At 39.6% G+C, this 13794-nt stretch overlaps 1 protein-coding gene across 5 annotated transcripts in view; it reads right to left on the bottom strand.

The window, feature by feature from the left end:
• Positions 1-13794, bottom strand: part of cep44 (centrosomal protein 44) — an 80939-nt gene that overhangs the window by 50005 nt on the left and 17140 nt on the right. For all 5 annotated transcript variants that reach the window (XM_072594574.1, XM_072594573.1, XM_072594575.1 and 2 more), the window contains one exon: positions 7428-7575. In XM_072594574.1, coding sequence (XP_072450675.1) covers positions 7428-7575 — 148 coding nt within the window. The remainder of the gene's footprint in view (positions 1-7427; positions 7576-13794) is intronic.

Genomic DNA, 13794 nt, shown 5'->3' with positions numbered 1-13794 from the left:
ACCATTCTGCATAAATGACCCTTCACAACTGAAAGTTTAAAAGCTTGCACTGGTGGCAGCACAATTTTGTCATTTCATATTAAAATAATGGATGACTCAAAGTTAAAAGCAATACAGTATCTTACTAATTCAGCATGTTTTGACAAATTGCTCTGTATTACTCTGAGAAATAGCTTTCCTTGGAAGGGATAAATGCAATTGCCTTTGTAAATGTATTTAACTTAAACAAGAGTCTCAGACTTGGACACTCATAAGAGCATTCTGTTCTGAAACAGCATTCATTACTAATCAAAAGAAAAACATTTGCATTCAGTTCAACGCAAATACATGTAACATGCAAGAAAGATGAAAGCATGCTTCTCCCAAGGATGCTGTTCATCTTATTGAAATATTAATGTTTGTTTACAACTATTCCCGAATCAAACTAAAAGAAATATAAAATGATATTGATTTGGTCAGATGGTACTAATTCCAAAATACTCAAATGCTAAATTACAGCAGAAATAGAAACTCTAAACAATTACTGAATTATCAGCTGATTCCTGACATTCCATCAGCTAAAAAACTGCATTCTACCAGCACAGCACTACAGATTAGCTCTGCATAATTTACTATTTCAACCCATTTAACCTGCTTACTTGATCCACCTTGATAAAAAAAAATGTGACTTTGGAACAAGATACACAACAGGAATGAGTAGCTTCTATTTAGTAAAGCTGTCACAATCCTCCAGAGCCCTGGAAAGTCTTAGATGATTTATTGAAGTAGTTATACAAGATGTTAATGATGAAAGGGATTAATTCACATGCAACTCATACTCTATATTTAACAACAAGTACAGCAGGGGAGATAGTTCAATAAACAAGGCAGTTTAACTCAGTGAATTTACAGCATTCTAAAATTATGAAAATAAATTTTTGTCAAATAAAAATACAAGTGACAATTTGCAGAAAGTTATGACAGAAAAATGTCTAATTCTTACTTATAATTTAGCAAAAACCTTAGAACTGCGCATGCCCCATCATTACAAATCCCTATGTCTACTTGTGTAATGAAACAGCCTTTATAAACAGCCATATCGTATTTGCACCTTCCTCTAAGTGGTGATTGTACAACACAGTTAACAGGAAGACGGAATTATAGTGTAACAGGTTAGTAGAATCTGTTCCCATTATAAATGTAAACAGAGGAATTTATTATGGTATTATAAAAAGAGAAGACATGATTGTAAAATTTGAACTGTACAATATCTGCATGCCCTTGTTATCATCCTCCAACTTTACTTCCCTTGAAAACTGAATTCAACTGTGGACAAGAGGTAAAATAAGAGCTTGCTCACCCAGTCCCAAAGGCATGTCCAAAGTGAATTGAGCCATCAGCTTATTTCAATACAGGTCATTCTGCTTTAATGTGCTTTTCATTACTGAAAAGTTGCTCTCATGCAATTGACGAATTGGAAACATCGTTTCTAAAGCACTAACTTTTAAGGTGTGTATTGATTATAATGCAATTCTGACCCCATTAGTTTAAACAGTGCTGCTGTTACGTGATTTTTTTAAATAACACTTGGTTGCACAAGAACGGAACTATGCGTTATAGTAGAAACAACTGTATCCTTATCAGGAGCCAAAATAGTTTCTGTTCAAGCTGTTAATCAGGATTATTTTAAGGCAATAAACTTGTACTGTTTAGTAGGATTGTTTCAGTGGGATGCTAAATCAAGATCTGCTTTCTGTGATTTGAGTAAACTTAATGATTTGAAGGAGGACCAACAGTAACCCAGATTAACTGTCTATGCATCTGACCATTTGTGTAACCTTGTTGTTGAATGTACAAAATGGCTGCCACATTTGTCTACAAAATCTTCAAAGGAATTAATTATACAAAGTACCTCACAAGAGTTCCAGAAAACAGGATACTATGTAAAGATAAAATATGTTGCATTTACTCAGCTTCATAATTTGATTGCCATGAACCATATATGGATAATTTGAGTCATGTTATATTCACCTTTCTTTCAATAATCTCTACTATTAGATTGTATGCAAAGCGTGAAATGTCAATGTGTTTGGCAAGCGACTTCAGAGACAATTAACTTCTTGCCCCAGCAAGTGGATAGCTTACCAGATTCTGAACCACTTAGAAACTTCAGTTCTGTCTGATGATTTTCTTGTCTAACCAGGAAGCTTGTCACTGAAATCCCACCCTACCAGAGGCTGCCAACTAATTACAGGTTGAAGAGCTTTACTGGAGGTTCAGGCTGTGCAGCTGTGAAGAACTTCTAAGTTTTCTTGGGAGAGGCTTGCACAATGGAACTCGGAGGCAAATCAATGGAATGGTTTTCAGTGGTCACCTAATGATCCCATGCTTACCCTGCAATTGCCGATTGGTTGGAGTAAAGGAGTCCCTACACTCCCTCAACTAGTTAGATCATCCACTTGCCAGGAAGGCAAGTAATCAGCTTGGTGGTGGTTTAAGACAAAAAACCTGCCATTACCTGACCATTTAAAGGACTTAATGGTGCAGATCAAGAAGGTTGGGGCGGCACATTGGCTCACTGGTTAGCACTGTTGCCTCATAGCGCAAGGAACCCGGGTTCAATTCCAACCTCGGGCAACTGTCTATGTGGCGTCCATACATTCTCCCTGTGTCTGCGTGGGCTTCCTCCGGGTGTTCCACTTTCTTCCCCAAGTGTAAAGATGTGCAGGTCAGGTGAATTGGCCATGCTAAATTGCCCATAGTGTGAGGTGCATTAGTCAGAGGGAAATGGGTCTGGATGGGTTACTCTCCGGAGGGTCGGTGTGGACCTGTTGGGCCAAATGGCCTGTTTCCATACTGTAGGAAATCTAACTAATAAAAAGGTGACCATGGATTTTCTCACTCAGATCTTAATTGTAGTGATAAATGGCTCCCTTTCGGAATGGCAGGCAGTGACCAGGGGTGTGCCGCAGGGATCAGTGACTGCAGCTTTTTATAATGTACATTAATGATACAGATGAAGGTATTAAAAGTAATATTAGCAAATTTGCTGATGACACAAAGCTGGGTGACAGGGTGAAATGTTAGGAGAATGCAAGGTGACCTGGACAGGCTAGGTGGGTGGACGGACGCATGGCAGATGCAGCTTAATGTGGATAAATGTGTAGTTATCCACTTTGGTGGCAAGAACAGGAAGGCAGATTACTACCTAAATGGAGTCAAGTTAGGTAAAGGGGCAGTAAAACGAGATCTAGGTGTTCTTGTACATCAGTCAATGCAAGCAAGCATGCAGGTACAGCAGGCAGTGAAGAAAGCTAATAGCATGCTGGCCTTCATAACAAGAGGAATTGAGTAGACTCATAAAGATGTACAGCATGGAAACAGACCCTTCGATCCAACCCAGATATGCCGACCAGATATCCTAACCCAAACTAGTCCCACCTGCCAGCACCCGGCCCATATCTCTCCAAACCCTTCCTATTCATATACGCATCCAAGTGCCTCTTAAATGTTGCAATTGTACCAGCTTCCACCAAATCCTCTGGCAGCTCATTCCATACACGTACCACCCTCTGCGTGAAAACGTTGCCTCTTAGGTCTCTTTTATGTCATTCCCCTCTCACCCTAAACCTATGCCCTCTAGTTCTGGACTCCCCGACCCCAGGGAAAAGACTTTGTCTATTTATCCTATCCATGCCCCTCATAATTTGGTAAACATCTATAAGGTCACCCCTCAGCCTTCGCATTCCAGGGAAAACAGCCCCAGCCTGTTCAGCCTCTCTCTGTAGCTCAGATCCTCCAACCCTGGCAACATCCTTGTAAATCTCTTCTGAACCCTTTCAGGTTTCACAACATTGTTCCGATAGGAAGGAGACCAGAATTGCACGCAATGTTCCAACAGTGGCCTAACCAATGTCCTGTACAGTCGTAACATGACCTCCCAACACCTGTACTCAATATTCTGACCAATAAAGGAAAGCATTCCAAATGCCTTCTTCACTATCCTATCTACCTGTGACTCCACTTTCAAGGAGCTATGAACCTGCACTCCAAGGTCTCTTTGTTCAGCAACACACCCTAGGACCTTACCATTAAATGTATAAGTCCTGCTAAGATTTGCTTTCCCAAAATGAAGCACCTCACATTTATCTGAATTAAACTCCATCTGCCACTTCTCAGCCCATTGCCCCATCTGGTCCAGATCCTGTTGTAATCTGAGGTAACCCTCTTCGCTGTCCACTACACCTCCAATTTCGGTGTCATCTGCAAACTTACTAACTGTACCTCTTATGCTCACATCCAAATCATTTATGTAAATGATGAAAAATAGTGGACCCAGCATCAATCCTTGTGGCACTCCACTGGTCTGAGAAACAACCCTTCATCACCGCCCTCTATCTTCTATCTTTGAGCCAGTTCTGTATCCAAATGGCTAGTTCTCCTGTATTCCGTGAGATCTAACCTTGCTTATCAGTCTCCCATGGGGAACCTTGTCGAACGCCTTACTGAAGTCCATATAGATCACATCTACTGCTCTGGGCTCATCAATCTTCTTTGTTAGTTCTTCAAAAAACTCAGTTAAGTTTGTGAGACATGATTTTCCATGCACAAAGCAATGTTGAATATCCCGAATCAGTCCTTGCCTTTCCAAATACATGTACATCCTGTCCCTCAGGATTCCCTCCAACAACTTGCCCACCACCGAGGTCAGGCTCACCGGTCTATAGTTCCCTGGCTTGTCTTTACCGCCCTTCTTAAACAGTGGCACCACGTTTGCCAACCTTCAGTCTTCCGGCACCTCACCTGTGACTATTGATGATACAAATACCTCAGCAAGAGGCCCAGTAATCACTTCTCTAGCTTCCCACAGAGTTCTCGGGTACACCTGATCAGGTCCTGGGGATTTATCCATCTTTAACCGTTTCAAGACATCCAGCACTTCCTCTTCTGTAATCTGGACATTTTGCAAGATGTCACCATCTATTTCCTTACAGTCTATATCTTCCATATCCTTTTCCACAGTAAATACTGACGCAAAATGGCTAGTATCATTTAGTATCTGCCCCATTTTCTGTGGCTCTACACAAAGGCTGCCTTGCTGATTTTTGAGGGGCCCTATTCTCTTCGAGGGGAAAGTGAGGACTGCAGATGCTGGAGATCAGAGCTGAAAATGTGTTGCTGGAAAAGGGCAGCAGGTCAGGCAGCATCCAAGGAGCAGGAGAATCGACATTTCGGGCATGAGCCCTTCTTCAGGAATGAGGAAAGTGTGTCCAGCAGGCTAAGCTAAAAGGAAGGGAGGAGTCAATTCTCCTGCTCCTTGGATGCTGCCTGACCTGCTGCGCTTTTCCAGCAACGCATTTTCGAGCCCTATTCTCTCCCTAGTTACCCTTTTGTCCTTAATATATTTGTAAAAACCCTTTGGATTCTCCTTAATTCTATTTGCCAAAGCTATCTCATGTCCCCGTTTTGCCCTCCTGCTTTCCCTCTTAAATATACTCCTACTTTCTTTATACTCTTCTAAGGATTCACTCGATCTATCCTGTCTATACCTGACATATGCTTCCTTTTTCTTAGACAAACCCTCAATTTCTTTAGTCATCCAGCATTCCCTATACCTACCAGCCTTCCCTTTCACCCTGACAGGAATATACTTTAACTGGATTCTTGTTATCTCATTTCTGAAGGCTTCCCATTTTCCAGCCGTCCCTTTACCTGCGATCATCTGCCTCCACTCAGCTTTCGAAAGTTCTTGCCTAATACTGTCAAAATTGGCCTTTCTCCAACTTAGAACTTCAACTTTTAGATTTGGTCTATCCTTTTCCATCACTATTTTAAAACAAATAGAATTATGATTGCTGGCCCCAAAGTGCTCCCCCAACTGACACCTCAGTCACCTGCCCTGCCTTATTTCCCAAGAGTAGGTATAGAAGCAAAGAGGTCCTCCTGCAGCTGTACAGGGCCCTGAGACCGCACCTGGAATATTGTGCGCAGTTTTGGTCTCCAAATTTGAGGAAAGACATTCTGGCTATTGAGGGAGTGTAGCGTAGGTTCACGAGGTCAATTCCCGGAATGATGGGACTATCTTATGCTGAAAGATTGGAGCGACTGAGCTTGTATACCCTTGAGTTTAGAAGGCTGAGAGGGGACCTGATTGAGACGTATAAGATTATTAGAGGATTGGACACTCTGGAGGCAGGGAGCATGTTTCCGCTGATGGGTGAGTCCCGAACCAGAGGACAGTTTAAAAATAAGGGGTAGGCCACTTAGAACAGAGTTGAGGAGAAACCTCTTCACCCAGAGAATGGTGGTATATGGAATGCTCTGCCCCAGAAGGCTGTGGAGGCCAAGTCTCTGGATACTTTCAAGAAAAAGAGTTGGATGGAGCTCTTAAGGATAGTGGAATCAAGGGTTATGGGGATAAGGCAGGAACAGGATACTGATTGAGGATGATCAGCCATGATCATAATGAATGGTGGTGCTGGCTCAAAGGGCAGAATGGCCTACTCCTGCACCTATTGTCTATTAATTGCTGTTATAGCTGATATGGTAGCTCCCCATAGTCCACCCGTGCAATTATTTGCCTTCCACATTTCCAAAGAAGGAAAATTATAACAGAAGAGAAGTAGACCATCAGCCAATTGAAGACAAAAAGTTTATGAATGATCATATTCATGAATGACAATAATGATAAAACAACACACTCAAGGCATGTTTATTGAGATAAAATGTGACGCTAAATTTTTCACTTCCAAACTATACTAATTTATGCTTTTCAAGAAGTGACCGATAAGATGGAAGTAAAGGGAAGAAGTGGTGAATGAATGAAAGAGAAAGACAGTATGAGTGTCCATCGAAAATCATCTAAATGAACTTGTGAACATTTCATTTGGGAGAACTCCCACTAACTCAGTGAAAGCGTGCACAAGCCAGGAAGATCACAGGTTTGCTCCTGGATTTGGATACTATATTAAGCTTAAATTTAAATGTTTTAAGCCAAGGTTGCAGTACAGATATTTTAAAACTAAATTAGTATTACCAAGCTAGGGAAGGATCAAAATAAAATGAAATAAAATAAAATTGGATGCATTCATTCACTGAACCTTTAGGATTCAGGACAGCTTTGGTCACACAGGACAAAAGACTATTTGGAAGGAAATAACAGAGACTGCAGATGGCTTACTGACAAAAGAAGCAGGGTAAAGAAAAGAAAATCAAAGGAGTAAAGTCAAGAGTAAACAAAAATTACTGGATGTAATATACACTTGTACATCTCGCCACATGAAGTTTCAACTTATCTCAATAACTTAAGCTTAGAAATTTACAGGCCAAACATGCAGACAAAAGTTAATTTACAAAAAGACGAAACAAATTATATTTCTTCCACTTATTAAATCTAGCATGCAGAAGCTTCAGTGTTTAGCATGGCTCACCAACAAAAACAGTTGTACCTTATAAATGGCATCGAGAAAACGTGAGTCATTCTTTCCCGTAAGTTCTACTCCAGATGTTAGTAGCTGCTCGGTCACATAAGTGGAGTATGAAGTGAAGGCATAACTGATGATTGGCAGAAAGGCAGCAGGATCACCCTTAGCAAGACTACAAAACATAAAATTAAATCTTAAACTGTTTAGTCGTACTATCATTAGCTAACTTCCTACATTAAGCTTACTAAATGCAACCAACAGCTGGACCTAAACTGTCTATTAATTTGCACTTTATTTAGAAATGACAATTTACATAATCTGGTGTTGTAGCTATATTGAGCCAAAGGTCTGTGTACTCAAACGCACTGAGTGAGCCTGGACCTGATCATGTTAAAGCATTCAGGTCTGGAGAGAAAATGTACATGACTACTCATTAAATGTCAAGTCAGATTTGTGCCACTGTTGTCATTTACTATGTCTTAAAAATTTACATTAGAGACATGTACATTTTTCTCATTGTAGATTTATATTAATAGAATGCTTTTCTGTATTTGGATATTGGTTCGAAAATAACACTGCAACTACGCAAATTAGTAAAGGTGCAAATTGTTTCTTTTTACACTTTGTTTTCTTTTCAGCATAGATCTGTCTCATCAAGACTCAAGAATTCAAACTCAAGACAGTATAAGTTAGAGTTTTGAAGCATCTTCATTAGTATTACACCAGGAAAAATTAATTTTATAAAAGTAAAATACTGCAGATGCTGGAAATCTGAAATAAAATAATGCTGGAGAAACTCAGCAAGTATGGAGAGAGAAAAACAGTGTTAACTGAGCCTGATATGACTCATTTTCAATAAAAATAAAAGATTAATTTTATCTTAGGGAACTAAATTTTAATTGGAATAGAACAATTTGGGGCATTAATAAAAGACCACGCACGCTGTTCAAAAAATAATCTAAGTTGACGTACAATTATAGCTCAATGTCTCAACATAAACAGAAAGCAAACCATAACAAGTTGACCAGAATGGATGATAATTCAAAAGGTTATACTCTCTAGTTCAGTTGAATTTATTTTGTTGTTGGATATCTTGACGTTTTAATATAATTGTTCCCATACATTGGCAATAGTTGTCTTATAAACCTGGTCTCTAATTAAAAAATTACTAACTCTTTTCCTGAAGTACAACATTTGCTACTGTGGTTAGCCTTTCGTTCAATGTGAAGATCCAGTTAGTGAGCAATAAATTTCTACTCTGCAGTCATTAACTATGCGTATAAAAGCAAAATCAACTTCAAATGATATGAACTTCAAAAGCATTTGATAGTTGATGTTTAATTCTGTCTATTTTATTTGTAGTGCTGGCTAATGTAATCCTGAACTTATTTACAAAATCTATCCTATAATTATCAGTGGCCGTAATCCTTCCCCCTTCCTCAACCAAAACATTCTGGGGCTAAGCGATGAAAGTTGTCAGCGAAGTTTTGGCTTTGTGTAGCTTGAATGATACCAGCTGACATTTTCCTTACTGGAGCCAAACAGAAAGCATCTGCCATAAATAGGCTACAGGGACATATCTTTAACAGAACAAGCCAGGACTCAAATGATTAACCCATTATTGTCCAGCCTCTACATCTGCTCCAGCTGCTAAGTAATAACATGCAACAGCAAGATGTTTTCAAAAAATAAAATTAAAAGCTCCCTGTTCTGGCTAAATGCATTGATTCTACTAATGAAACCACGCAGAGCAGGAAATCGGAGGTTTGATCTGTCACCATTCACTGTCTATACACATGAATCTAGGTTGGGTTTCTAGATGACCTACTGGAAGCTGTCAGCACAGATTATTGGCTTCAAAAGATGATGGGAAAAAAACTGGAATAAGAAATGTTTTTGATTTATCTAAGAGCTATACATAAAGGGTTAGCACATTTTCCATCAGCAACTATGGTATCAGAATCTTAACACAGGCTATACAACCAGTGAAGACTTACTTTTTATGGGCCACAGATCTCAGACATGTACAAATGCTTTTTGTTGCAAGGATGGTTGACAAAAACTACACATATATAACTACCATCATTATTTAAGCCTAACTGGTTGGCTTTCAGAGATGAAAATTTAATCACAAATATTTTATGACCTCAAACATCTTTACAACCTTCCAAGCACATATTATATAAGGAGAGCGATATAAAACTAAACCAAATTAACAATGACAAATTTGATCAATACATTGACTAGATTTGAGTTAGAGCACGGAGTTTTTTTGGCAGTCGCAATATAGAAGCACATAAAAACTGTACCAGAGTGAAAGTTACAATTGTAAGGAGTAGTGGAATATTACTATTAGTTTTAGTGGAACAAAGACTTCAAAGAAAGTAAACAAGAAAAAAAGAATCTTGTATTTAAATGGTGCCTGTCACAACCATAAGAACAGGAGTAGACCATTCAACCCCTCAAACCTGTCCTGCCATTCAATGAGATCTGTGACTGAACTCCTTACACCTGCCATTCTTTAGTACCTTTGAGTGATAAAGTCATACAGCACAGAGACAGACCCCTCAGTCCAACTCATCCATGCTGACCAGGTTTCTCAACTAAAGTAGCCCAATTTGCCAGCATTTAACCCATATCCCAAAACCTTTCTTTCCTATTCTGGACATATCTAAATGTCTTTTAATGGTTGTAACTGCACCTGCCTCTACCACTTCCTCTGACAGTTGTTTCCATGTATGCACCGCCCTCTGCATGGAAAAGTAGACCCAAAGGTCCCTTTTAGATCTTTTTCCTCTCAACTTAAACCTATAACCTCTAATTTTGATCTCCCCTTTCCGAGGGAAAAGACCTTTGCTATTCACCTTATCTATGTTTCTCATGGTTTTATGAACCTCTATAAAGGTCATCCCCGAACCTCCTACACTTCAGGGAAAAAAGTCCCAGCCTACTTATAACTCCTTATAAGTCAGACCCTCCAGTCCCAGCAACATCCTTGTAAATCTTTTCAGCACCCTTTCAAATTTAATAATATCCTTCCTAGAGCAGAGCAACCAGAACTGTACACAGTACTCCAAAAATGACCTCCAAACCAACAGTGGCAACATGACAACTGAACTCCTAAACTTAACGCTCTGACCAACGAAGGCAAGCGTGCCAAATGCCTTCTTCATCACCCTGTCTACCTGTGACGTCACTTTCAAGGAACAATGTACCTGAACCCCTGTTCAACAACACTCCCCTGAGCCTTACTATTAACTATGCAAGTCCTGCCCTGGTTTGTCTTACCAAAATGCAACACCTCATATTTATCAAAATTAAATTCCATTTGCCACTCCTTCGTCCATGGGCCCAGCTGATTAAGATTCCATTGTACTCGGAGCTAATTTTCGTCACTGTCCACTATATCACCAAATTTTGGTGTCATTGACAAACTTACAAAACATGTTTCCTATATTCTTATCCAAATTGTTTATATAAATGACAAACAACAGTGAACATTGCACCAACCCCTGCGGAATACTCCAGGTCACAAGCACGCAGTCCAAAAATCAACCTACTACCACCGCACTTTATCTCCTGCCATCAAGCTAATTTTTTATCCAATGTTTAACAACTAATCTAGCTTCAACGTTTGTACATAGAAGTCTTCCTAACATCTCTCCTGAACAATTTGGCTCTACTTAAGCAAACTACCCACACCACTATAGTCCGGAGTATCATTCAAGTTGGGGCAGAAAAGAAGAATATAGTAGTAATACTGATAGATAGCACAGTTAAGGGAATTAATACTATTCTCTGCAGTGAAGACAGAGTCCTGAAGGCTCTGCTGCCTACCTGACGACAAGGTTCAAGACACTTTCTGGGTTGGGGAGGAAGATGGGGTCAGGAGCACAAGATCCTGTAGTCCATGTAGGTACCAATGATACAAGTAAGATTAGGAAAGAGGTTTTGCTAAGGAATTATGAGCAGCTTGAAGCTAAATTAAAAAGCAGAACGACAATTATAAAGGCAGTAATTTCCAGATTACTACTGGAATCACAGGCAAATTAGCAAAAGGGAACTATGTTTGCAGAGGTAAATGCATGGCTCAAAGATTGGAGTGGGAGAAATGGCTTCCAATTCAAGGAGCAATTGATGTTAGTGCGAGGGAAACAAATAGAGAGCTGATCTATTGTGATAGGCATTGTGTAAGTCATATTACAAACTGTGTCTGGCAAATTGTGGAACTAGGTTTATAGAAACAGCTTTAAATGGCTTAGTGGGAAGAGTGGGTTCAATTGAAGGGAAATTTAGAATGTAAAAAAGAAACGAGAGAGTTGAGTTGCAGGGTAGTGGAAAGGCAACTGCTAATAAAAGTGTGACAAGAAAAGGTAGGAAATATATAGAGAGTGTAGCAGAAATTAAAACAAGTAAGAATGGTAAAAAGTCAAAGTTTAAGATTCTTCATCTGAAAACATGCAGCTTTTGTAACAAGTTAGATGAGATAATGGCACAAACAGAAATAAATGAATATGACTTGATGCAATCATATCTCTATAATAGCTGAGTGACCAAGATTAGAAACTCAATATTCAAAGGCATTTAACATTCCAGAAGACGAGGTGAAAAGGAAAAAAAAGGTGAGGTAGCTTATTAAGGGGTGTTATCAGTCCAGTGGGAGTAATGATAGAGGTCCAATGCATCCTGATGCAGAATCAGTTTGGATGGAAATAAGGAATAGCAAGAGTAGAAAGTCACAGGTGAGAATGGTAGGCCTCACTGTAGGACAAAGTATAAATCAGAATATAAGATGAGCAAGAAGGTCGTTACAATTGTCATTGTGATACTAATCTGCATATCAAACCTTCTGGACAAGGGTGCATGGAAGATGAAATTGTAGAGTGCATCAGAAATTGTTTTTTACTGTAGGACATCGCAGAACCTAGCCAGAAGCAGGCTATTTTTGATTTAGTAATGTCATTTGAGGTAGGATTAACAACAGGGTTACACAGGGAGAAAGTGAGGACTGCAGATGCCGGAGATCAGAGTCGAAATTAGAGTGGTGCTGGAAGAACACAGCAGGTCAGGCAGCATCTGAGGAGCAGGAAAATCAACATTTCGGGCAAAAAGCCCTTCGTCAGGAATGATGGGAACCTTCCTGATTAAGGGTTTTGCCCGAAACTTCGATTTTCCTGCTCCTCAGATGTTGCCCAAACAGGGTTACACAGTGAAGGATCCTTTAACTTGTAGCAATCACAACAGGGTACAATCTCAATTTCAGTTTGAGGGAAAGTAACTCAGGTGTCAAACCAGAGTCTTCAAGTTAGGTAAGGCCAATTATAGAGTTATTAAGAAAGAGCTGTGCTGAGGAAGGATATTCCTGGAAATATATCCAGGGAAGTTACTTGGGTGGAACTGAGAAATAAGAAAGGGTGATCACCTTATTGGGATTGAATTATAGACCCCCCTAATAGTCAGAAGGAAATTGAGAAACAAATTTGTAAGGAGATCTCAGCTATCTGTAAGAATAATAGGGTAATTATGGTCAGGGATTTTAACTTTCCAAATGTAGACTGGGACTGCCATAGTGTTATGGATTTAGATGGAGAGGAATTTGTTAAGTGTGTACAAGAAAATTTTCTGATTCAGAACGTTATCAATTCATTATGGATGTAACCACTAGAGAAGGTGCAAAACTTGACCTACTCTTGGGAAATAAGGCAGGGCAGGTGACTGAGGTGTCAGTAGGAGAGCATTTTGGGGTCAGCGACCATAATTCTATTAGATTTAAAATAGTGATGGAAAAGGAAAGACCAGATCTAAAAGTTGAAGTTCTAAATTGGAGAAAGGCCAATTTTGATATTATTAGACAAGAACTTTCAAAAGCTGATTGGGGGCAGATGTTCGCAGGTAAAGGGACGGCTGGAAAATGGGAAGCGTTCAAATTGAGATAACGAGAATCCAGAGAAAGTATAATTCTGTCAGGGTGAAAGGAAAGGCTGGTAGGTAGAGGGAATGCTGGATGACTAAAGAAATTGAGGGTTTGGTTAAGAAAAAGAAGGAGACATATGTAAGGTATGGACAGGATAGATCGAGTGAATCCTTAGGAGAGTATAAAGAAAGTAGGAGCATATTTAAGAGGGAAATCAGGAGGGCAAAAAGGGGACATGAGATAGCTTTGGCAAACAGAATTAAGGAGAATCCAAAGGGTTTTTACAAATACGTTAAGGACAAAAGGGTAACTAGGGAGAAAATTGAGCCCCTCAAAGATCAGCAAGGTTAGAGTTAAGAAAAGCAAAGAGAGGACACGAGCAGTCTTTAGCAAATAGAATAAAGGAGAACCCTAAAGCTTTCTATAAGTATGTGAGGTATAAAAGGATGATTAGGGTAGGAATAGGCCAGTCAAAGA

The sequence above is a fragment of the Chiloscyllium punctatum genome, chromosome 2 (assembly GCF_047496795.1).
Source record: "Chiloscyllium punctatum isolate Juve2018m chromosome 2, sChiPun1.3, whole genome shotgun sequence".
NCBI lineage: Eukaryota > Metazoa > Chordata > Chondrichthyes > Orectolobiformes > Hemiscylliidae > Chiloscyllium > Chiloscyllium punctatum.
The sequence above is the reverse complement of the archived record's forward strand: the minus strand, read 5'-3'. Positions and strand labels throughout refer to the sequence as shown.